The sequence below is a fragment of the Schistocerca nitens genome, chromosome 2 (genome assembly GCF_023898315.1).
Source record: "Schistocerca nitens isolate TAMUIC-IGC-003100 chromosome 2, iqSchNite1.1, whole genome shotgun sequence".
Lineage (NCBI taxonomy): Eukaryota > Metazoa > Arthropoda > Insecta > Orthoptera > Acrididae > Schistocerca > Schistocerca nitens.
Genome location: NC_064615.1, coordinates 608,772,986 through 608,798,509, shown reverse-complemented (window position 1 = coordinate 608,798,509; position 25,524 = coordinate 608,772,986). Strand labels below are relative to the sequence as shown.

The following is a 25,524-nucleotide window of genomic DNA, read 5'->3' as shown; positions in this document are numbered from 1 at the left end:
CACGGATTGTAACACTTGAGTTCTTCTTTCTAGAGCTTTCTAGCTTGCAAATGCCTAGCGTAAATTAAAGCCTGTTCTTCGCTGTTCGTGGGACTTCTCCGTATAGTCGTATTGTTTGAAATATACTGCGTTAATGCCACTCGCCAAGAATGTTGAATTTCCATATGTTATGACAGGGAGAAGAAGTGTGACGAACCTTACACTTGAGATTTTCACATCTGAGGCATCGTTAAGGCCAAAGGTTACATAAATCAATAAAACTACCAGATTTGGGCTAGGAGAAATCAAACGAACTAAAACAATGGTTCAAATGGCTCTGAGCACTATGGGACTTAACATCTATGGCCATCAGTACCCTAGAACTTAGAACTACTTAAACCTAACTAACCTAAAGGACATCACACAACACCCAGTCATCACGAGGCAGAGAAAATCCCTGACCCCGCCGGGAATCGAACCCGGGAACCCGGGCGTGGGAAGTGAGAACGCTACCGCACGACCACGAGCTGCGGACCAAACAAACTAGCTGAGTTTATTAATGATTCGGTCATAACGGATCTGTGAGCAAACTAACGAAAATGTTATCGAGCCTTTCCTTCATAGAGAAAGATCTGCCTTGAATGTTGACAGTATGCTGCAATGTTGTTTTCACATCAGTGGAATGATAGTAGATATTCTATAGTGTGGCACTAATTACACTGTGAGACATGTCAAAATTGTCTGTCTCTGCCAGTGTTCGCTCTACGATGCAGTGCTTGACAGTGCCTACAAACTCCACTCTCATTTCTTGCAAATGGTGTGAATAATGAAGTATGACTGAACGGATAACGCAACTATCTTGTTATTATTTCAAAGAAAAAAAAGAAAAACCTTTATGATATTATGATAAAATAAACCCTCCTCTATTATCCATCGTTCGAGATAAAAATTACGCGCTGCTGCACCACCATCAAGGAAAGCGTAAGCCCAATTTTCCTCATTTTGAGGGAAAGTAAACAAGCGCAGCCTTTCTGCAGTGTTCACGATCATAACAATTTTTTCACGAAGAGGAAGAAGGTACTTCATCTCTAATGCACGACTTCGACGCCAAAGTTTCAACTGGGAACAATGAATCTGGTTGATCGAAGCCTCAGATGCGGTTATGTGTGTATTTGACTCGAAAATTTGTCTCGGCTGTGAGTTACGCGTTTTTTCGTCGCCCATTTTTCTCGCTGTAAAATCCACAAGGTCTGCACTGCTGAGACGATCAGTTGTCCATTTCATGACACAAATGAATACTGTACTTATATAATTGTAATCACTTTCACATAACTTTAAACACATCTGATTACTATCGAACTCGCTCTACTATAAGTTACAAATTTTTTTCTGTTAAATATACTTGATATCCTCCTTATTTTTAATCGATTTACTTTTTTCATCGCTACAGAATTCCATAAGTTTACTTAGTCATTCGTCTATTATCTAGAACGTTGATATTGCTCTGTCGTATGTTTAAGCGTTTTAATATGTCTGGCGCAGTTTGCATTCGACAATATTTTATACTTTCGTGCCCCCGGAAAGTTCTACTTTCGTAAATGAGTAACACAGACACAAAAAATAAACTCATTAATATACCGTATGGCACTACATGATGATGATTACAATAAATAACCGGAATAAATTGAGGGGTACGTCGTGCCTGAAAATTAAAGGACACGAGAAAAAAATAATAAAGATGCATGAAACAGATCCATGTAGTACGGGGGTCGTTCAGTAAGGACCAACACTTTCTTCGTTCCAATACACCATATTTTTCCTCACTCTTTTGGCTACAAAATCCTATTTTTCAACATGATCTCCGTTCAATACGATGGCCTTACGCCACCTTAGTGGGAAGGCGTGTGTGAACGCATGGTACCACTATATTGGTCGACGTTGGAGCCAACGTCTTGTTGCATCAATAACCTCCCCACCATCTAAGTACTGCTTCTCTGGGACTGCATCCTTCGTTGGACCAAACAGATGGAAATCGGAATGTGCGAGATCTCCGTGTTTCGATGGATGAAGAAGAACAATCCAGTGAAGTTTTGTGAGCTCCTCTTGGGTGTGTAAACATGGGTGAGGCCTTATGTTGTTATGAAGAAATTCTTAAATTCGTTTACATTTTTGTGACGACGAACACGCTGAAATCGTTCTTCTGTTTCCAACATCGCAAGAGTCACAGCTTTGCGCGACCTTGTTGGGATTATGACAGACGCCTGGCCCAACGGCTTACTGTACTTTTGTTCTCTACTAGGTCTTAGTAGAAATTCTGCAAGCGGCTATGAGTATCTGTGTATCTGTGAAGCTGTGGTTTTCCGCGAGAAGAAACTCAATCGCAGCTTTCCTCTTGGGACTCATCTTCGTTACAGACGCCACTTTGAAGACTACGTATAGTGCCACCACTCGTCGGACCTTCATCAAAATACAGGGGCTAAAGCGGAAATATTCCACCCTGTTCCACACCAAATTTTTTCAATAAAAACTGCCCGAGCAAAAATTTGTTCCATTTCTTATTGAACGCCCCTCGTAATTTACTATTGTCTCCCCTGCCATACAGCTGTTTCGTGTTTTTTATACTCGACGATCTTTCCACCGACAGCTGCTGAGTCATTGTCAATTCAGTGGCAGCTACTGAACGCAGTATGGCTGACGGCTCTTTGTGGTCCACCATAGCCGGTTTTGGGACAGGGTAGGAGCAAATGCCACCCATCGTATTTCTGCCATTGGGTTATAGCGCTCCCTGTCCACTAAAAAAGCGACCGCATGCGCACAGAATTTAATACACATCTGGTGTTATGAGTCATTCGTTAACCTTGGCGCCTCAGACGATGTAAATTCCTTGATAGATACCAGAAAATTGACGTAACACCGTGTTTCCACTGGATTCCGCTCATATTCCACGTAACTGAGGCACAGAACAACAGTAACACGGTCTTCTTCTTGTGCTACTTTCTTGTGTTTTTCTTGTGAATCCTGTCCGAGGTGACACGCGAAGTCTGTACTTTTTTGTATCCAATTTCTTTCGGCGCCTAACGTTCGTGTTTCAGTTCGTACAACAGGTTATTCACGCCTGATACAGCCATAGTTCGATACGACATGGTCCTCAGAACAGTGCAAGTCTGCGCCGGACGGTGGTGGTTGCGGGTGTTCAAATTGGCTCAAATGGCTTTGTGCACTATGGGACTTAACTTCTGAGGTCATCAGTCCCCTAGAACTTAGAACTACTTAAACCTGACTAACCTAAGGACATCACACACATCCATGCCCGAGGCAGGATTCGAACCTCCGACCGTAGCGGTCGCGCGGTTGCAGACTGCAGCGCCTAGAACCGCTCGGCCACACCAGCCGGCCATTGCGGGTGTGCAGATAAGAGTTGGTACATGTTGATATCTCACACAGGCTTAGGCTTAAGCAATCTCTGCATTTATTAGGGTCCAGGACGCCAACGAAAGGCAGCGTGCTATATTTTCCCATTTAGGTTGTGGGCGTAGTGTGATGATCACTGCTGCAGAATGCCACATGCTGAAATCCCCGACCGTGGAAATAAATAAAAAGCCAATAAAAAAGATACAACAATTTTGTAAGTGTACACATCATTCAGTTTACGTCAAATATATATTTGAATCATACGCTACCTTTGTGACAGCCACCATTCTTACAAAATTGTTAAGGCTTTCGTGGCCATTTGTTGACAAAGTGCCTATTGGCTTCTGTCTCGGGTTCTTCGGCCGACGTTCATCTGATGATTTTACCGACGTTTCGCCAGCACGAGTGGCTGGCATTGTCAACAAAGTGTTTTGGGTTATAACCTTCTGGAGAGCTTCCAAATCTTGTAATATATTACGCTTGACGTAAGCTCTAGGGAAATCACTCGCTGAGTGCCTAATCTGAAGAATGTGAAGATTATTCGATATTACGATGCAGTGACATAACTTGTTAGGAAACATTACGCTGAGGGTTCCAAGGTAATGACGAGACATGTTGGCCCTTGTGTACTCTGATTGAAACCAAACATTTTCCGCAGATTTGGTCTACTTGCGACGGTACGCCGTACCGGTACCTCAGACGAGAAAAAATCAGAACCGCAGATTTTGAGATGTGATACGATAGAACTTTTGCTGCAGCTGAAGTGATGTAAAACAAATGTTGTATTCACACTTTTAAAATGCTCATAAAACGTTAAAATAAAGTTCTAAAAAGTCTAAAAGTCTAAATTTCAAAAACACCTCCTGGAAGATAACAGTACCAGAACCTCTTCTTTTTTTTTTTTTTTTTTTACAAATCCACAGATTACTGCTACCGGGTTTGGGTGCTATTGTCAAATAATGAAACATTCAGGAAGAAAACGTTCCTAAAAATGTGATCACACAATTCCTTATGGGTTACAAAATCTTTGTTACTCAGTTCTTATGTGATTTTAACACTGACTGGTATCTATCTAGTTCTCAGAGAAGAATTTTTCGAATAATTAAGGCCGATAGCTGAAAGGGAGCCATGCGTTTCCATGGAGAGTGCTGTGGGGACTGCTCAGTAACTCTCACGGCAGACGTTTTCCATTTCCCAGTCCTCTGATAGTGGAAGGTCGAGAAAGCGATTTCCTTTCCAATGAAAATCTGTTTGCCTGAAGCTCAGAGGTCAAAGTGTTTACCGTTTTCTTATCTGCAGCTGGATACCGACGACCTGGCGCAAAGTGGCCGCGAAATATTCGCTGCTTTGCTATCGACGACCAGCATTTATAAAGCAATCCTCGATAATGAAAGTACGCTGGTTTTCAAATCAAATCGAGGCTGACACAGAATACGGTGAGTCTGTTAATTCTTTTTTTGGAATTGGGAGTTTATTACGTCTATCGTGTAACGAGATGTTCCAGAAAAAACTCTCCCAGTTTTACTGGACTATTTTTCCAGACAAAAAATGTATCGTTGACGTAGTGTTTCGTGTGGAACACTACACAAGGAAATGTGTTCATTATTCTCTATACACAGGTCAATTATTGGTGGAGTTAAAGGGTTGCCCATTGAGTTGCCGTCCATTTGGTCATAATACTGACAATCGAACAGAAAATACGACGATATCAGAAGTATGCTTTCGTAAGTGGTCAACACTACAGTCGAAGACGTGCTAAATCAGGCTGTCCAACAAAAAAACCTTGGTCGGTCACACTTCTAATTAAAGACTTAAGAGAAACTGAGATAGTGATAAAAATAATGCGCTGTGTATACTATGATAGTGAGGGAAAATGGAGGCGTCTACGTCAGGGTCTAGTAGGAGCCCTGCATCTCGTCCACAAAGCAAAATAAATCAATTTATCATCTGTCACACATATAATGGGACTCTCTTGGGCGCTGATGATGCTGATTACCTGATTGTCGACAGCTCCCGTGAGAATATACCATAAATCAAACCGAATATATTTAAGTCAGTTTGTACTTAAATTTTCCGCTGCACCAGAAGCATAAAAAAACTGGGAAGAACATAGTATGCAAAGAATAATTAAGGGGGAGTTTGTTATGGGAGTAACCATTAGCCACCAACTGACATCTCAAAGACACTTTCATACTAATGTTTGCAGAACTCAAATAATATGAATTTAATTCTTCTTTAATTCCGTATACACACGCACGAAACTGGTATGCCCTTACAATTTTTTTTATCTGTTTCTATGATACAAAATAGTAATTAAGAATCTATGTAGAATGACGCATTATGTTGATTTCTTAACCCTTTGGTGCGGTTGTCCAATGCAGTGGACAGCTGTTAATGTCGCTTTTTTGGCGTTTTTAATCAGGCCTGAGGCTACAAAGGAGCGCTTGTCACAGAACCACCAGGGAGTATCCACTGGAGTGAACGGTGTGCATCTGCAGTTTCAGGACTGATTAAAAACGCCGAAGTAGCGACATTAACAGCTGTCCACTGCAGTGGACATCTGCACCACTAGGTTAACATACTTAATCATTTAACTTAAGAGTCGACAATTTACTTCACCGAAGACTTCTAAATAACGAACGTCATGTTTTAATTGAGTCTGAAACTGCAACATACGATTAACTCTTCAGGCAAAACATTCACACTTCTACGCATTTTTTCACATTAGTAGTAAATAATTCAACATAAATTTTACACTCCATGCTTAAGTAAGAGAGGTACGTGTGAAATGTGTAACAGACAGGTATGTACAATTTGACTGCAGTGTCGTGTCCCGGAAGAAGACATGAGAAGTTCACGGTGATGCTATGGTATATGTGGCGCCCCTCTGTTATTCAATTGAAAGCAGACAGGGTGTCCCAAACTCTAAGGCCAAAATTATAAACAGTAGAGGATAATAAACGGTTTGATGCCGTACGATCTCTTGAATGAACAATGCGTGTAAGGAGTGTACTTACATTATGTCCCATAACAAACAGATCTCTACACCTTTCACGTTTTGGAATTATCCTGAAAAATGAACTATTATGTTCTAATAGAGCTAGAAGTGATAGTGCCGGATCATATGGGAGAAGTTTCATCAATAACCCATCAACCTGACTGGGAAACTGCACAGTTCAAAGAAGGATGGACGCTTAAGTTTTAACAATCCACATACAACATAGTCGTTAGAGATGGAAAGTAAGCTCAAACTGGAAAGTTCAGAGGAAGGAAACCTATCGTTTTCTTATCAAAAGACATCACCCCGGCATTTGGCTTAAGCGATTTAGGGAAACTGCTCAAAGTCTGAATCCAGATGACCGGATGGAAATTTGAAACCTCGATATATCTGGAGAGGCAGTGATTGAGCTGAAGTCTGAATGTGCAGTCATACATACTAACGTTTGTTGAAAGTGAACCACCAAAAGGAAACGCATGAATTCAATTTATTTAATACCACAGGTTAGGTACATGATAAGTAACAAATGATTACCTGAAACTTCCTGCCGGACCGAGACTCGAACTCGGGACCTTTGCCTTTTGCGGGCAAGTGCTTTACCGACTGAACTACCCAAGCACGACTCACGCCCCGTCCTCGCAGCTTTAATTCCACCAGTACCTCGTCTCCTACCTTCCAAACTTCTCCTGCGAGGAGAGCTTCTGTGAAGTTTGGAAGGTAGGAGACGAGGTACTGGCGGAATTAAAGTTGTGAGGACGGGGCGTGAGTCGTGCTTGGATAGCTCAGTCGTTAGAGCACTAGCCCGCGAAATGCAAAGGTCCCAAGTTCGAGCCTCGGTCCGGCACACAGATTTAATCTGCGAGGAAGTTTCATATCAGCGCACACTCCGCTGTAGAGCGAAAATTTCATTCTAGAAATGATTACCTTTTCAAATCTGTACATTTCCTTTGAGCCCTACTACTCAGTATGTCGTGTGGCCACCATACGCTGCAATTAGAGCTGCTATACGTCGTGGTATTGAATCAATGCCGGCCGAAGTGGCCGTGCGGTTAAAGGCGCTGCAGTCTGGAACCGCAAGACCGCTACGGTCGCAGGTTCGAATCCTGCCTCGGGCATGGATGTTTGTGATGTCCTTAGGTTAGTTAGGTTTAACTAGTTCTAAGTTCTAGGGGACTAATGACCTCAGCAGTTGAGTCCCATAGTGCTCAGAGCCATTTGAACCATTTTTTTGAATCAATAAGGTTCTGAATACGTTCCTGGGTGATTTCCCTCCACGCAGTTCGCATCTGAGGTCACAAATCCGTGACACCAGTTACTGGAGGATCGTGACGCACCAGGTGCCGATCAACCATCCAACCATATCTCAGACAGGTTCGATGGGCGACATGTCTGGGGAACGTGCAGGCCAGGGAAGCAATGGTACCCGTCGCTCTTCGATGGCCTGTACACTCCTCCCAATATGTGGCTGGGCATTGTCCTGTTGAAATGTGGCCTGTGGAGATGCCTGAAGCAGGGAAGTACCTCAGGCTCCACAACCTCCATTAGGTACTGGTTGCTGTTCAAAGTGCCTGCAATACGTACGAGGCGAGATTGGTTGTTGTAACCAGTGGAGCCCCAAACCATCACTTGTCCGCTATGCCGCTCCACAACGCAGCCCTCCAGGTTGCGCTTACCACTGTACCGCCGGATACGTATGCGGACATCTCTGTAGGATACGTTGAAGTGAGACTCATCCGAAAAGATTACATGTTGCCACTCAGCACCCCAGTGACGGTGTTCATGTATCCACTGCAGCCGGAGGAGCTTGTGATTTCTGAACAATGGACCCCGACTAATGACATGCGTGCAACCAGTCCAACATGCAGCAGACGGCGACGAACCGTCGATGCAGACAAATTCACACCAGTTGCAGTGCTCCAGCGCCGAGCCTTCACTGTGGATGACGCTGTACTTTCCGTAATGACCGTTGTGGACAAGATGACGGTCATCCCGTGCTATGATCATGTTCCGTGGTCCAGTTCCTGCTCGTCGCTGCGTACGACCTTCCTCTATCCACTGCTTCCACACACGCATCGCTAACTCTAGGCGAGACGAAATGTCACGGTATGACAACCCCGTTTCCCAGAGACCGATAATTCTGCCCCGTTCGAACTCGCTCACATGCCGAAATCGCTCCCTTTGACGTCGACGAGGCATACTGGCACTCACTGTATTGCTTCCACCTTGTGTGACAGCTCTGCACCGACTACACTAGGCGCAACACTTACCCTGTCGGACCGACACGAGAGGGCTCTGCTCAGCCTATGTGTACCCCATCTCGCAGCAAAACGTATCACGTACTGCTTGCACACCCGTCGCCGCTTCCACCAAGTGTAACGCTGTTCGGGTAATTCCTTCTCGGTGTTGCACTTTTCACAAACGGCAGTGTACATTAAACATTCAAGCATGGTGAATTTAAACAATGTATAAAATGCTTTACTGATTGCGGCATACATACAGAGCTGCTGGTGTCATATTAGAGCTCTGCGCTGTGACTTTATGGGCTATGTGCATGTGCACAGTGTGAATATAAATCAATTGGAACAGTAATGATCCGTTTAAAAAGAAAGAAAATAGAGAGTTAGTAGCATTCTAGGAAACTAAATTACAAAACGAATTGACTTATATAGCTGTACAGACATGAATACGTTACATAGTAACTAATCAACTGAACAGGTGCAGAGTACGTAAACATATCTGCGTTCTGACCTTTGAAACTGAAAGCTGAAGTTAACTCTGTAACAATGTAAGTTTTTTGATGGTTAAACAGCAAATTTAAGATTAAAATTAGTCACAATATAAAACTGATTATGAAAGAAAGCCCTCTCAGAGTGAAATCTAGTAAAATGAACTGTTGGTAGAGACAAGCAGACGTGCTCTGGAAGCAGGAATATGACGGTCGGCTGCAGACGCGATTGGCATGTAACGGATTAGTGTCTGGCACGCTCAGGTGTACGCTGAACAACCAACATGAAATCATTGGTAAATGAAGCTACTATTAGAAAACTTCGAACCGGCAGGTAATGAATCTCAATAAAAAAGACTTTATTACAGAATTCGTTTTGTTTATCTAACAGCTGTTGTGGGTATTTGTTTAAATTAGAGAAATTTTAAGTTTTACAGCTACTCCTAAATGATATCCTTTAGGAACATACTGAGAGATATAATGAGTTTATGAATGCGTCATATTTGATGTCAGCATTTTTTAAAAATGGGAACCAAAAACGTTTCTATTACTAGTTACGTTACAAAGTTCTGTAAAGTGCGCATCAAAAGGTCTGCCATTTTAGCTTATGTAAATTTTCGAGTAACTGCCACATTTTATCTTATACACACCTCATTTTGAGTATTTATTGTGAACTACTCTTGCTGTATTTCGTAATTTATGTCGAAGTTGATTGTCAGTATGAAAGACTTCTCTCGTTTTATTCTTAGGAAAAGAACGAGCAACGAGTTCAGACTCTTTTCGTCAGTAAGTCAGTACAGCGAGTAAGTTATTTTGATGTTTTACGTTTATCACTGGGTGATGTCTAGGGTAATTTTGCCGACGACAGCGCCACTTAAGCTGAGTTAGTAAACACAGTTATCGGAAATTCCTTCACCAAACACGTTGCAGTAAATATTTCAGAATTCAGATCAAGAACGCCCGTCGACATGAATAGTTTAAGTAGTTACCCTCGGTGCAGTGAAGAAACGTAAGTCCTTTAATAAAGGGAACTCTTCTGTTCCAGACTGTACACCGATTCTTTTCGGAGTATGCTAATCAAATAGCTTCATTTTTAGAAATCATATAGACGAAGGTTCGGTACCTAAAGACTGGAAAGTTGCACCGGTCACCCCAATACAGAATAAAGGAAAAAAGATAATCGGATGAATTATAGATTCATAACTTAACATTAACAGATTTGCCGATGACATTGTCATTCTGTCAGAGACAGCTAAGAACTTGGAAGAGCAGTTCAACGGAATACACAGTGTTTTGAAAGGAGCATATAACATGAACATAAACAAAAGCAAAACAAGGATAATGGAATGTAGTCGAATTAAATTAGGTGATGCTAAGGAAATCAGATTAGGAAAAGAGACACTTAAAGTAGTACATGAGTTTTGCTATTTGGGCAGCAAAATAAGCAAAATAACTGACGATGGCCGAAGTAGCGAGGATATAAACTGTAGACTGGGAATGGCAAGAATAGCATTTCTGAAGAAGAGAAATTTGTTAACATTAAGATGTAAGTGTTAGGAAGTCTTTTCTCAAGGTATTAGTCTGGAGTGCAGCCATGTATGAAGTGAAACATGGACAATAAACAGTTTCGATTAGAGAGTAGAAGCTTGCGAAATGTGTTACGGAAGAATGCTGAAGATTAGATGGGTCGATCACATAACTAGTGAGGAAGTACTGAATAGAACTGGAGAGACAAGAAATATGTGACACAACTTGACCAAAAGGAGGGATCGGTTGATAGAACACATTCTGAGACGTCAAGGGATCACCAGTTTAGTGTTTGAGGGAAGTGTGGGGGTAACAATCGTAAACAGAGACCAAGAGATGAATACAGTAAGCAGATTCAGAAGGATGTAGGTTGCAGAAGTTATTCGGAGATAAACAGGATTGCACAGGATATAGTATCATGGAGAGCTGCATCAAACTAGTCTTAGGACTGAAGACCAGGACAACAACAACATATTAACACCGATGTTAAGCAAGATTTTGGGACATACACAGTGTCTCCCAATTCCGTTAGGATTACTTGTGTGAAATTCCAAACTGCAATGCTATCGCGTGGCGAATTGTGGCGTTACGATTCTTGAAGTTTCAACAACAGTCGTGTAAAAGGCCGAAGTGCTTCACTGCAGCAGGCGCCATGTCACAAATATAGCAGTGGTATATGACGCTTGTCGGAAAACGGCGGCGGAGCAGCGAAGCAACATCAAGTTTTTTGGGTCCTCCACCGTTTGTGGGTGAGAATGCATCGAATTCGACCCAAATACCGAGAGGTAGGTTCCTGGTCGCTCCTCCACAACAATGTTCTAGCACACAAAGTGAAGACTGTGTGTGAGCTTTTGGCCAGCAGATGGATCAGCTGCAGTAATTACCAGATTTGGCCCCAGCCGACTTCGTGTTTACAAAATTAAAAAAAAAAATGGTTCAAATGGCTCTGAGCACTATGGGACTCAACATCTTAGGTCATAAGTCCCCTAGAACTTAGAACTACTTAAACCTAACTAACCTAAGGACATCACACACACCCATGCCCGAGGCAGGATTCGAACCTGCGACCGTAGCAGTCCCGCGGTTCCGGACTGCAGCGCCAGAACTACAAAATTAAAGTTTTAAAGTTTACGATGAAACAACTCAATTACAATCTAAGAGAATTGTACTGCAATACTAAACGAAATTCCAGAAAGGACTATAGTGTCTGTTACAAAGCACGTGTAAAACGACTTCAACAATTGATTGGCGACTCCATGGAGTGCTATGTGCACAATGACCATATATGTTAAATTAAAAGGAAGGTCAGCATTAGCCGTAATATTGGTTTATTGACAGCAAAATCGATTTTCGATCACATAGTGATCATCTTCAGTGCTGTGGTGTACAAATTAAACTCATAGACACTGGTATCTAGTTATCAGTAACCAAAACTGTCAAGCGATCACAATAAGAATAAAGAGTTATTGTGAACGCTTCTCAGATTTAGTTACTGATAACTAAATACAAGTCTATGAGTTTAATTTGTATACCACAGCACTGAAGATGATCACTATGTGATCGAAAATCGATTTTGCTATCAATAAACCATCAATATTACGACTTCAGCAATGTATTGATTCGGGGAAGGGGGGGGGGGGAGGGGGGGTCTGTTCAGAATAATAAAGTGGTTTTGCGAACATAATATATGGCTTATTTTTCATAGCCACAGTTCTAACGGAACTCGAACACATTGTGTGTACTGTGTTCCGTTTTGAAATGCCTCGAAAAAAATCATCTATTAACACATAACCAGAACTGATTAAGAAATTATCGTTCTTGTGAAAGACAACAGGCTCTTTATTCAGACGAAGTGGTGAGTGCTATCGACAGGGGAACTTAACCCGATTCCATGTACACTGTAGCCGACATATGGGTCTCTAGAAAACGGAAAATTTATTGAAATTTAAAACGAATGTCATTAATTCTTCAGTCTCAGATGCACATGTATTTAAAAAATGAGTAACTCAGATTGAAGCATAAATGACAAGTGATATCATATTTCTAGATTTCCAAAAGGTTTCTGTCAGTATTATTCACTAGTGGCTGCTAATCCATTTGTGTGCCTAAGGAGGACTATCGTCTGAGTTGTGTGACTCGATTCATGATTTACAGTTTGAAAGGTCACAGTTGGTAGCAACTGACAGAAAGTCATCGTGTAAAACAAAACTGATATCTGGTGTTCCCAGTAGACGCGTTATAGGCTCCATGCTGTACCTGATCCATGTAAATGATTTGGGAGACAATATGAACATTCCTCTTAGACTGTTGGCGGGATGCTGGCGTCGTTTACCGTGTAGTAAAGTCATCAGAAGGTCATTACCAATTATGGCAGGCAGCGAGATGTGGCAGTTCAAGCTAAACTATGCATAATGTGAGGTCCTCTGTACTGCCGGAAATGCATATACTCGTATTTCCATCTATTGTACTATAAATTTCTTCTTTATTTTGTTACCTGAAGATTTGACAATTCTGTGTCTTTATATATTGTAATTGTTTTACTATTTGTATGTATATATTTATGCATTTATGTCGATGTATAATTGGTTTGTTTTGTAAATATTATTTGTATTTTTACGCTGGGTCTTGCCTAGGGAAAACTATGCTATCAAACGACTACATCGATGGGTTGTGTGGAGAACCAAAGTGTTCAGGATCTTTGGTAGTGTTAACTCTGCCGCGTGGAGTGCGGGCAGAGCAGAGTCTGGCTGGGGTAGGGCGGTGGAGCAGGTGTGTTGTGTAACGCTCCTGCGAGTTGCCGCGCTTTAGGGGTTTGGCAGCATGTAATTGCGCTCGACTTGCTATGGTAGTTTCTGAAACGGTGTCGCGGATGGGAAGCATTAGCTGGCGCACATCAAGAGCCCGTTTCGCCTGGTGACCATGTCGAGAAGAAGGCGTGCCAACATCCAGCTTCTGCAACAACGACGGCCGACAATAAGTGACTGTCGCCACCTCCTCGATCGACGACTTCAAACCTTGAATCAACCAACAAGGAAGACTGGAAGCACGTAAAGTTTTAGAAGTGTATGGCAGACCTCAGCTTTTCGAACTGTTAAATTTTTCTCTTTAAATTACAGCAACGTAGCATGACCCTTTCAATATAAATGACAAATCTCAAATCTAATTAGGATTCCTCCCACTACTTATTCTCGCTGACGTAACGACCTGTTCGTAACAAGTACTTTGTTACGAGATTTGCACAATGCAAAATTCGTGTCCAGAACAACCTCAAATCCGAAGATTGTCCTGTCACCAGGTCGCCACGTGTAACCTCCCCCTCACTTATCGACCTTAATGACAGTGAAAAATTAAACCGCATGCACCTAATGGAAATTTGGGAAAAGCGATCGTCACCGAAGTTAATCTGTCGGTAAAGAGGGAGGATAGGGTTGCATCTAAATGAAAGGAAAAATGCGAATGAAATTGGTGGAAATTAATTTTGAAAAGGGGTAAAGTTAATAAAGAAAGTAAATGTGCGGTCGTTACATTAACAATTAATTGGCGTTAATTAGATATTTGAGATTTGGGGAAAATTATGGTCGCCAGTCCCATGGACAACTACTATAATAACTGAAGATAAAAGATATATTTAGCACCAAAAATGTGGCAACTGACGGTTGACACGTGTTGTGTGAAAACTGAATGTTTGTCAAAAATAATAAATTTCGCTACACTCTCACTTAATTTAGCAAAAGAATTAATAAAACTGGAAAATTGAAAGTTAATTTAGTGACTGAAATTAATAGTGAACTTTGTTTCTGAAGCACTACGAAATTCAACAAAATATGGTTAGTCCTGGGCTACCTCAACAATCATTTCAAAAGCTACTTGAATCTACGCAATTTAGAAATAAGAGATTTAACTTTGAACTTGAATTAAATGATTCTGAACAATTAACAATAGTAAAATTTAGCACGTACCAAGCTGAGCTGCAGTTACAGGTAAGCTAAAATATGGTAACAAAACTCGCACTCTTAATTTCTGCTTGTGTAATCTAAATATTGTAGCCAGCTATGAATACTTTAACTGAACTTTGAAATTAAAGCAGTGAAATAGAATGATATTACTTTAATGCTGGCGTATGAATTTCAACGACACTCGGGTTCATTCCAGAAAAGGAAAGGACCCTGCTTGGTAGTACAATTGGGACAATGAGCAACAAAGGTTCATGCTATGTTGCTGTAATGTAAAGAGAAAAATGTAACAGTTTGAAAAGCTGAGGTCTGCCATACACTTCTAAAACTTTACGTGCTTCCAGTCTTCCTTGTTGGTTGATTGTAGGTTTCAAGTCGTCGATCGAGGAGGTGGCGACAGTCACTCATTGTCGGCCGTCGCTGTTGCAGAAGCTGGATGTTGGCACGCCTTCTTCTCGACATGGTCACCAGGCGAAACGGGCTCTTGATGTGCGCCAGCTAATGCTTCCCATCCGCGACACCGTTTCAGAAACTACCATAGCAAGTCGAGCCCAATTACATGCTGCCAAACCCCAAAAGCGCGGCAACTCGCGGGAGCGTCACACAACACACCTGCTCCACCGCACTACTCCAGCCAGACTCTGCTCTGCCCGCACTCCACGCGGCAGAGTTAACACTACCAAAAATCCTAAACACTTTGGTTCTCCACACAACCCATCGATGTAGTCGTTTGATAGCATAGTTTTCCCTAGGAAAGACCCAGCGTAAAAATACAAATAATATTTACAAAACAAACCAATTATACATCGACATAAATGCATAAATATATACATATAAATAGTAAAACAATTACCATATATAAAGACACAGAAATGTCAAATCTTCAGGTAACAAAATAAATAAAAAATTTATAGTAAAATAGATGGAAATAGGAGGATATGCATTTCCGGCGTAACATGTACCCCACATTGTCTGGGGATGTTCATGTAACCTAAACAGACTCAGAAAATATCCCAAAAAGGAAAAAAAAACCAGCAGAAATGCATATGCTCAAAACATCAAGAAAATTTAGCATTAGGCTAATTAACCATAAACCAATTTTTAGACCATAATAATTGAGTGGCGACACTCCTAACCTTATTCCACTCTATCATCTTACACAAAAGAAAAGAGGTTGACAATATATTAAAATTCATAGAAAGCATAGAAAATGGTTTACCTATTCTAAAATCAGCAAAATTCCTAACAGTATCAAGAAATGGAATACTATCTACAAAATTAATCAGAGTACATGGTCATAAAAACAGGTAGATCAAAATACGCACATTAGTAATTAATTACATAGAATACACATTTTTATAAAACCCTTTTATAATTAATATTCTCGCCATGAGAGTAAAAAAAAAATTGTTCAAATGGCTCTGAGCACTATGGGACTTAACATCTATGGTCACCAGTCCCCTAGAACTTAGAACTACTTAAACCTAACTAATCTAAGGACATCACACAACACCCAGTCATCACGAGGCAGAGAAAATCCCTGACCACGCTATGAGAGTCCACTTAACGCTAAACAAGAAAATAATATACAGCAGATCGAAAAGAACATAAATATTGACAACAGAATTCTTTCACATCAGCTGTCCGGGAAGAAAAACAACTCCGCCTTCCGTACCCGAAAGTACAAAGAATACCGAGAGGGGCACAAGAGCCGACAGCGGCTCCGCCTCGCCAGTATTGTTGCGCCCGCCTGAGAACGTCCGTTTCACTTAATTCTTTGGGAAAAACTCACTCCCGAGTAATCTCAAGGAGTCCATTAACACTATCACAGTGGATAACTCAACACTGTCCATCATCACACGCATGTACTAGTCTGAAACTTAAAACAGCGTCTAAGTACATCGGCAATGACTAGTAAATCACATATTTATGAAATCTTACAGCTAGTTACAAAATCATATTTAGATTCCTTAATCTACTGTGACTCAGCTGAAAACTTAAACTAGCAGCTTGGATTTTTTCAATTGATTAATAATCAGTTACTCTTAAATAATTTAGTCAAAATTAATTACTTATTAATTACAACTTCTTTAATGCCCTCTTGGTCAGGCAAAAGCATGGCAATCTAGCAAATCAAATATTACATTCTATATTTACATACTGTACAAATAACCCATCTGTGGTATTAATCAGTCCTTGGTTGGTACAATTTCAAGTCTACAATGTTCCGTATACCTAATAGTTTTCCAGAGCTTGGATACTCTAAGCAATAAGCATTTGTATGAGGTATACCAATGACTTTATATGGTCCATTATAAACAAACTTAAATTTAGAGATTTCATTGTCTATCTCGCTCGATTTCTCATGAGCTTTTACAAGCACTAAGTCACCGATTGCAAAATTAGCAAAACGCGTTTTAGCATCATGACGACGTATGCGAGCATCGGCTTTTAGCTTCATTATTTCTCGCAAACGATCTTTTTTCACACCAATACTAATGTCAATCCGTGGAGGGAATTTGATTCTCTCTTCCAATTCACTTTCTACACTATTGTCAATGCCGAAATTCGTCACGTTACAGTAGTTCAAACTCATTCCTACGTCAATGGCATCTGGCCAGTTAACAATGCGTATAGGCTCGTATTGCCTATGCACACTGTCTCCTGCCTCTCCAAAACTAACCACTATTGTTTTATCTTGTGACGTACATGTCAAAGATTTGCTTTCGCAATTAATCACTGCACGGTACTTTAATAGCCAATCTAACCCGATAATTACTTCCGTAGTTAAGTCTGGCACGACGACAAACTCTTGTTCAAATCGTGCCCCACATATCTCGAAGTTGACAAAAATCTGTTTTGTGACCGGTTTACTGGCCTTCCCAGTAGCACCGATAATGTTCACTCCTGTTACTGGCATAACTACGATACCAGGTCTGTATTTCAGTTACTCAAATATTTTCCCAGATACAGCACTCAATTGTGCACCGGTCTCAATCAACACGTTTAGTTGTAGGTCGTGCATATTAACAGACACTACTATCTGTCTACACTTACCCTCGACTGTTTCTTTATTTTCCCTCAATAAATCCTCGCTTATATCCAGGTAATTCCAGAAAAAACCATCCGGCTTTGATCCTAAATTACTACTTATTCTCGCTGACGTAACGACCTGTTCGTAACCAGTACTTTGTTACGACATTTGCACAATGCAAAATTCGTGTCCAGAACAACCTCAAATCCGAAGATTGTCCCGTCACCAGGTCGCCACGTGTAACCTCCCCCTCACTTATCGACCTTAATGACAGTGAAAAATTAAACCGCATGCACCTAATGGAAATTTGGGAAAAGCGATCGTCACCGAAGTTAATCTGTCGGTAAAGAGGGAGGATAGGGTTGCATCTAAATGAAAGGAAAATTGCAAATGAAATTGATGGAAATTAATTTTGAAAAGGGGTAAAGTTAATAAAGAAAGTAAATGTGCGGTCCTTGCGTTAACAATTAATTGGCGTTAATTAAATATTTGAGATTTGCGGAAAATTACGGTCGCCAGTCCCATGGACAACTACTATAATAACTGAAAATGAAAGATTAATGCACAAGGAAATGAACAACCTTAGCTGCTTACAGGCGTTGACACACGTCAACGGGGACACATGAAAATGTGTGCCCCGACCGGGATTCGAACCCGGGATCTCCTGCTTACATGGCAGACGCTCTATCCATGTTTTTTTAAAATATATATATATATATATATATATATATATATATATATATATATGATAAGATGGTATCTGGCTCAGATGGATAGAGCGTTTGCCATGTAAGCAGGAGATTCCGGTTTCGAGTCCTGGTCGGGGCACAGATTTTCACCTGTCCCCGTTGACGTATATCAAAGCCTGTAAGCAGCTAAGGTTGTTCATTTCATTGTAATTTCATTTTAACGAGCTGCTTGGTCACCGACGGAATCTGTTCTTTCGGACATGTCCGAAAGCACAGATACCATCTTAGTATATATATGTGCATTCATCTTTCGTTTTCAGTTATTACAGTAGTTGTCCATGGGACTGGCGACCGTAATTTTCCCCAAATCTCAAATATCTAATTAACGCCAATTAATTGTTAACGTAACGACCGCACATTTACTTTTTTTATTAACTTTACCCCCTTTTCAAAATTAATTTCCACCAATTTCATTTGAATTTTTCCTTTCATTTAGATGTAACCCTTTCCTCCCTCTTTACCGACAGATTAACTTCGGTGACGATCGCTTTTCCCAAATTTCCATTGGGTGCATGCGGTTTAATTTTTCACTGTTATTAAGGTCGATAAGTGAGGGTGAGGTTACACGTGGCGACCTGGTGACAGGACAATCTTCGGATTTGAGGTTGTTCTGGACACGAATTTTGCATTGTGCAAATCTCGTAACAAAGTACTGGTTACGAACAGGTCGTTACGTCAGCGAGAATAAGTAGTGGGAGGAATCCTAATTAGATTTGAGATTTGTCATTTATATTGAAAGGGTCATGCTACGTTGCTGTAATTTAAAGAGAAAAATTTAACAGTTCGAAAAGCTGAGGTCTGCCATACAGTTCTAAACCTTTACGTGCTTCCAGTCTTCCTTGTTGGTTGATTGAAGGTTTGAAGTCGTCGATCGAGGAGGTGGCGACAGTCACTCATTGTCGGCCGTCGCTGTTGCAGAAGCTGGATGTTGGCGCGCCTTCTTCTCGACACGGTCTCCAGCCGAAACGGGCTCTTGATGTGTGCCAGCTAACGCCTTCCGTCCGCGACACCATGTCCGAAACTAACATAGCAAGTCGAGCGCAATTACATGCTGCCAAACCCCGAAAGCGCGGCAACTCGCGGGAGCGTCACACAACACACCTGCTCCACTGCCCTGTAAATTGGATGCATTTGTTGCTTTACCTGAAAAAATAAGTTTGGCGGGATCGTGACTTGAAGATCGGCGAGTATGCATTTCCATTTCCGAAGGCATTGCTTCATCTCACTGACTAAAGGGACAGCTCCGGAAAATTACAGAGTTTGTGCTATCTGTTCTTGTTCACACTGCGCACAGTTACAGCGTTTTCAGAACCTTGCTTTTGAATCCGCATTTCTATTAATCGTATTGTAGGAACTAGGTGTCGCTAGAAACACTTTTGTCCCGAATCGGTATGAGGTATCACATGTCGAGCGCCAAGTGCGGCATTTTTTCTTCACTCTGTATGTTCTTTTTCCTTATGTATAATTCCAAAGAACAATTCCATTCTCAACAATGTTGTGTTTTATTTTCTTCCTTGTCACGGGCTTTACAGAAAAGAGGAAAGGTGTATTTATGACTTATCAGCTTATGATTAGAATATTACTACGGTATCTGAATTGTTATAAACTTTGTAATTTTAACCACCTGCAGATTAAAACTGTGCAGAGTACTGTCATTGAAGTTATCACACTCAGAGATCTAGTAGCTGGAGAGGTGTCTCTTACACCCTGTACAGCATAATCCCAACCGATTTACCCAGTAATTTCTCTTTGAGTGATCATCTCAGAGTAGCACTTGCAATCTACGTCCTCAATTATTTGCTGGATGTATTCCAATCTCTGTCTTCCTCTAAAGACTTTGCCCTCTACAGTTCCCTCTAGTACCATGGAAATCATTTCCTCATGTCTTACCAGATGTCCCATCATCCTGCCCCTTCTCCTTATCAGTAAAAATGTCGCGTAATTACGGCCTCCCGTCGGGTAGGCCGTTCGCCAGGTGCAAGTCTTTCGATTTTGACGCCACTTCGGCGACTTGCGCGTCGATGGGGATGAAATGATGATGATTAGGACAACACAACACCCAGTCCCTGAGCGGAGAAGATCTCCAACTCATCCGGGAATCGAACCCGGGCCCTTGGGATTGACGTTCTGTCGCGCTGACCACTCAGCTACCAGGGGCGGACCTCCTGATCAGTGTTTTCCGCACATTCCTTTCCCCTCTGATTCTGCGCAGTACCTCCTCACTCCTTACCTTTTCAGTCCACCCAATTTTGAACATTCGTCTGTAGCACCACATCTCAAATGCTTCGATTCTCTTCCATTTCGGCTTTCCCACAGTCCAAGTTTCACTACCATGCAATGCTGTGCTCCAAACTTATATTCTCAGGAAGTGCTTCCTCAAATTAAGGCCCATGTTTGATACTAGTAGAATTCTCCTGGCCAGGAGTGCCCTTTTTGCCAGTGCTAGTCTGCTTTTTATGTTCTCCTTGCTCCGTCCGTCATGGGTAATTTTGCTGCCTTGGTAGCAGACCTCCTTAGCTTCGTCTACTTCGTGATACCCACTTCTGATGTTAAGTTTGTCGCTGTTTTCATTTCTGCTACTTCTTACTACTTTCGTCTTTCTTCGATTTACTCTCAGTCCATGTTCTGTACTCATTAGATTGTTCATTCCATTCAACACACCCTGCAACTCTTCTTCACTTTCACTGAGGATAGTAATGTCATCAGTGAACCCTTTCATTGATATCCTTTCACCTAGAATTTTAATCCCGCTCGTGAACTCTTCTTTTATTTCCGTCTTTGCTTCTTCGACGTACAGATAGAACATCAGGGGCGAAAGACGACATTCCTGTCTTAAACGGTTTTAATCCGAGCACTTCGTTCTTTGTCTTGCACATTTATTATTCCCTCTTGATCCTTGTACATTTTGTACGAGTGATTTAATTTACGAATAGAGGTTTCGTTCGTTGCAATAATAATAAAAATGCTTCAAGGTCAGTAAAAGGGGTTGGAGGACAGAGAAGGACGTGGACGTAGAGAGTGGGGATGGGGAGATGCCCAGAGAGTGAAGGAAGGAGGAGATGGACAGAGAGAGGAGGGAGAAGAAGATGGGCAGAGAGAGATGGAGGGGAATAAGTTTAGGATGTACGAGGGTTATTCGAAAAGTAAGGACCGATCGGTCGCGAAATGGAAACCACAGTGAAAATCCGTTGAAGTTTTGCACAGGTGCGTTGGGCAGAATCTCTAGTATGCCAGTCAATCGCGTTACATCGTTTTTCTTAGTTCTGAGCACACAGGGAGCACATAAAGATACCTAGCACAATAGTGTCTCCCGCCAAGTACGAGGGCCTGGTGAGAAATTTCGCCTGAAGCTATGCAGCCAACATTACATAACTGTCGTGCGGTTTCTTCTTGGAGACAATTCTCAGCCGCATTCTGCAGGGGCAATGAAGATGCTCCTGTATCGTTTTCAATTGGAAATGTTTGATTACCCACAATATAGCCGGTAATTTTCTCCCTTTGAGTTTCATCTCTGCTCACACGAACCGCTGGCTATGAAGACAACATCTACATCTACATCCATACTCCGCAAGCCACCTGACGGTGTGTGGCGGAGGGTACCTTGAGTACCTCTATCGGTTCTCCCTTCTATTCCAGTCTCGTATTGTTCGTGGAAAGAAGGATTGTCGGTATGCCTCTGTGTGGGCTCTAATCTCTCTGATTTTATCCTCATGGTCTCTTCGCGAGATATACGTAGGAGGGAGCAATATACTGCTTGACTCCTCGGTGAAGGTATGTTCTCGAAACTTCAACAAAAGCCCGTACCGAGCTACTGAGCGTCTCTCCTGCAGAGTCTTCCATTGGAGTTATCTATCATCTCCGTAATGCTTTCGCGATTGCTAAGTGATCCTGTAACGAAGCGCGCTGCTCTCCGTTGGATCTTCTCTATCTCTTCTATCAACCCTATCTGGTACGGATCCCACACTGCTGAGCAGTATTCAAGCAGTGGGCGGACAAGCGTACTGTAACCTACTTCATTTGTTTTCGGATTGCATTTCCTTAGGATTCTTCCACTGAATCTCAGTCTGGCATCTGCTTTACCGACGATCAACTTTATATGATCAGTCCATTTTAAATCACTCTTAATGCCTACTCCCAGATAATTTATGGAATTGACTGCTTCCAGTTGCTGACCTGCTGTATTGTAGCTAAATGATAAGGGATCTACGTATTCGCAGCACATTACACTTGTCTACATTGAGATTCAATTGCCATTCCCTGCACCATGCGTCAATTCGCTGCAGATCCTCCTGCATTTCAGTACAATTTTCCATTGTTACAACCTCTCGATATACCACAGCATCATCCGCAAAAATCCTCAGTGAACTTCCGATGTCATCCACAAGGTCATTTATGTATATTGTGAACAGCAACGGTCCTATGACACTCCCCCGCGGCACACCTGAAATCGCTCTTACTTCGGAAGACTTCTCTCCATTGAGAATGACGTGCTGCGTTCTGTTATCTAGGAACTCTTCAATCCAGTCACACAATTGGTCTGATAGTCCATATGCTCTTACTTTGCTCATTAAACGACTGTGGGGAACTGTATCGAAGCCCTTGCGGAAGTCAAGAAACACTGCATCTACCTGGGAACCCGTGTCTATGGCCCTCTGAGTCTCGTGGACGAATAGCGCGAGCTGGGTTTCACACGATCGTCGTTTTCGAAACCCATGCTGATTCCTACAGAGTAGATTTTTAGTCTCCAGAAAAGTCATTATACTCGAACATAATACGTGTTCCAAAATTCTACAACTGATAGACGTTAGACATATAGGTCTATAGTTCTGCACATCTGTTCGACGTCCCTTCTTGAAAACGGGAATGACCTGTGCCCTTTTCCAATCCTTTGGCACAGACAACGAACTGTAGGCCAGCGTAGAGAACTGGCGGAAAGCACTGGCGGCTGCCTTCTGTAAAGAGTGTATTGGAAAGTTGGTACAAAGCTACGACAAACGTCTACGCCGGATCGGCGACTATGGAGATAAGTAACTGGAAGTAGTAGCTAACTGTTGCAAATAAAACAGTTTTGATTTTCACTGTGGTTTCCACTTCGCGACCTATCGTTCCTTACTTTCGGTATAGTCCTCGTATATGTAGTTCTCATACTTTTTAGCAATATCGAAGTATTGGCAAGTTAGGTAGTGTTACGCAAGGGCAGAAGGGGTTGACCTGTTGGTGATGCAGCGAACAGCTGAGCGGGGGTGACGCTATGTACAGAATATGGGAAAATACTCATGTTTGATGACGACACCACTTTATCAGTTAATAATCTCTCAGGGAATGTGTCAAATGAGGCTGCAAATAAAGCTTTTGCAGATTTGACAAACTGGTTTGAAACCAATGGCCTTACAGTCAACCTAAAAAAGACAAATTACATTCATTTCTCTTCTAACACAAATTTTACTAATGAAATTAACCTAAAAATGGATGAGCACGAGATTTTGAAGGTTGAGTCCTCCAGATTCTTGGGTCTGCATATAGATAGCAAAATGAAGTGGCACCACCATATTCAAGATCTGTGCAAAAGGCTAAGCTCAGCAATGTTTGCCTTAAGAATAATTTCAGACACTAGGGAAATAAGCACAATAAAACTGCATATTTTGGCTATTTTCACCAACTTATGGCCTATGGTATAATATTCTGGGGAAATCAACCAATAGCAAAAAAAGTGTTCCATGCACAGAAGCGAGCAATAAGAATTATGTGTGGAGTACATCCTAGGCACTCGTGCTAAAGTTCAGAGTTTCTTTAATCTAATGATAAGATCAATGTATCTGGGCACAAAATAATAATTTGTAAAAAACCTTGACTCGTTCTATATCCAGGGATATGTTCCCATATGGATCTATGGAACACGAAATAAATAAATAAATATGTATAAGACACTGGTGTGGCAGAGAGGAGGCAGCGGCGCTTCGAGCTGGCGGACGACCGGTCGCTGCTGCAGGCGCCGACCAGCGAGGAGTACGCGATGCTGCACAGCAACTACCTGGCCACGCTGGCCGGCGGCGACCACTCGCCCGCCTGCCTGCCCGAGACCCCGCGGCGGGCTGGTTGCGAGCGCCTCATCGAGAGCCGCCTCACCACCACCCTCTTCGCGCACCCCATAGTGAGTACTGAGCTTACCTGTCGCCACCGAATCACCTCTTCACTCTTCTACATCTACATTTACACTCCGCAAGCTACCCAACGGTGTGTGGCGGAGGGCACTTTACGTGCCACTGTCATTATCTCCCTTTCCTGTCCCACTCGCGTATGGTTCGCGGGAAGAACGACTGCCGGAAAGCCTCCGCGCGCGCTCGAATCTCTCTAATTTTACATTCGTGATCTCCTCGGGAGGTATAAGTAGGGGGAAACAATATTTCGATACCTCATCCAGAAACACACCCTCTCGAAACCTGGACAGCAAGCTACACCGCGATGCAGAGCGCCTCTCTTGCAGAGTGTGCCACTTGAGTTTGCTAAACATCTCCGTAACGCTATCACGCTTACCAAATAACCCTGTGACGAAACGCGCCGCTCTTCTTTGGATCCTCTCTATCTCCTCTGGTACGGATCCCACACTGATGAGCAATACTCAAGTATAGGCCGAACGAGTGTTTTGTAAGCCACCTCCCTTGTTGATGGACTACATTTTCTAAGGACTCTCCCAATGAATCTCAACCTGGCACCTCTTCTTACGGTTCCGTGTCTCAATCGCTAAAAACGAACCCTTGTAAGATCACTTTGTTGTCCGTCTGTCTGACTGTTAAAATCCATTTTTCTCAGAAAGTGGTAGACGTATCTAGTTGAAATTTACGTTACGGACTAAGGTATATAGGCGCTTGGTGGTGTAAACATATGAAGCTTCTACATTAATACAGTAGAAAGATACAGCTATTTATGCCTCATATTCTGATATTTGCAAACTGTCATCGAATCCTGTAGGGTACTTCCCGTTCACTAGTCTGCGAATCTTTGTTTCACATACAACTTGAAACGTCATGTCTACGTGCAGTAATCGCTCCTGGATATCTGCTGATGGATAAACTTCGAAACGCGTCATGTCAGCAACAAAGTCAGACTGTTTTAGGTTTCGCGCAGTATAACTCAATATACATTTTAAA

General features: G+C 42.1%; 1 protein-coding gene across 1 annotated transcript in view; it reads left to right on the top strand.

Annotated features, from left to right (window-relative positions):
• LOC126235192 (acyl-coenzyme A thioesterase 9, mitochondrial-like) overlaps nucleotides 1-25,524 on the top strand; it is a 156,324-nt gene that overhangs the window by 61,795 nt on the left and 69,005 nt on the right. Inside the window, exon 4 of the mRNA XM_049943922.1 lies at nucleotides 24,316-24,527. Within this exon, the coding sequence (XP_049799879.1) occupies nucleotides 24,316-24,527 (212 nt within the window). The remainder of the gene's footprint in view (nucleotides 1-24,315; nucleotides 24,528-25,524) is intronic.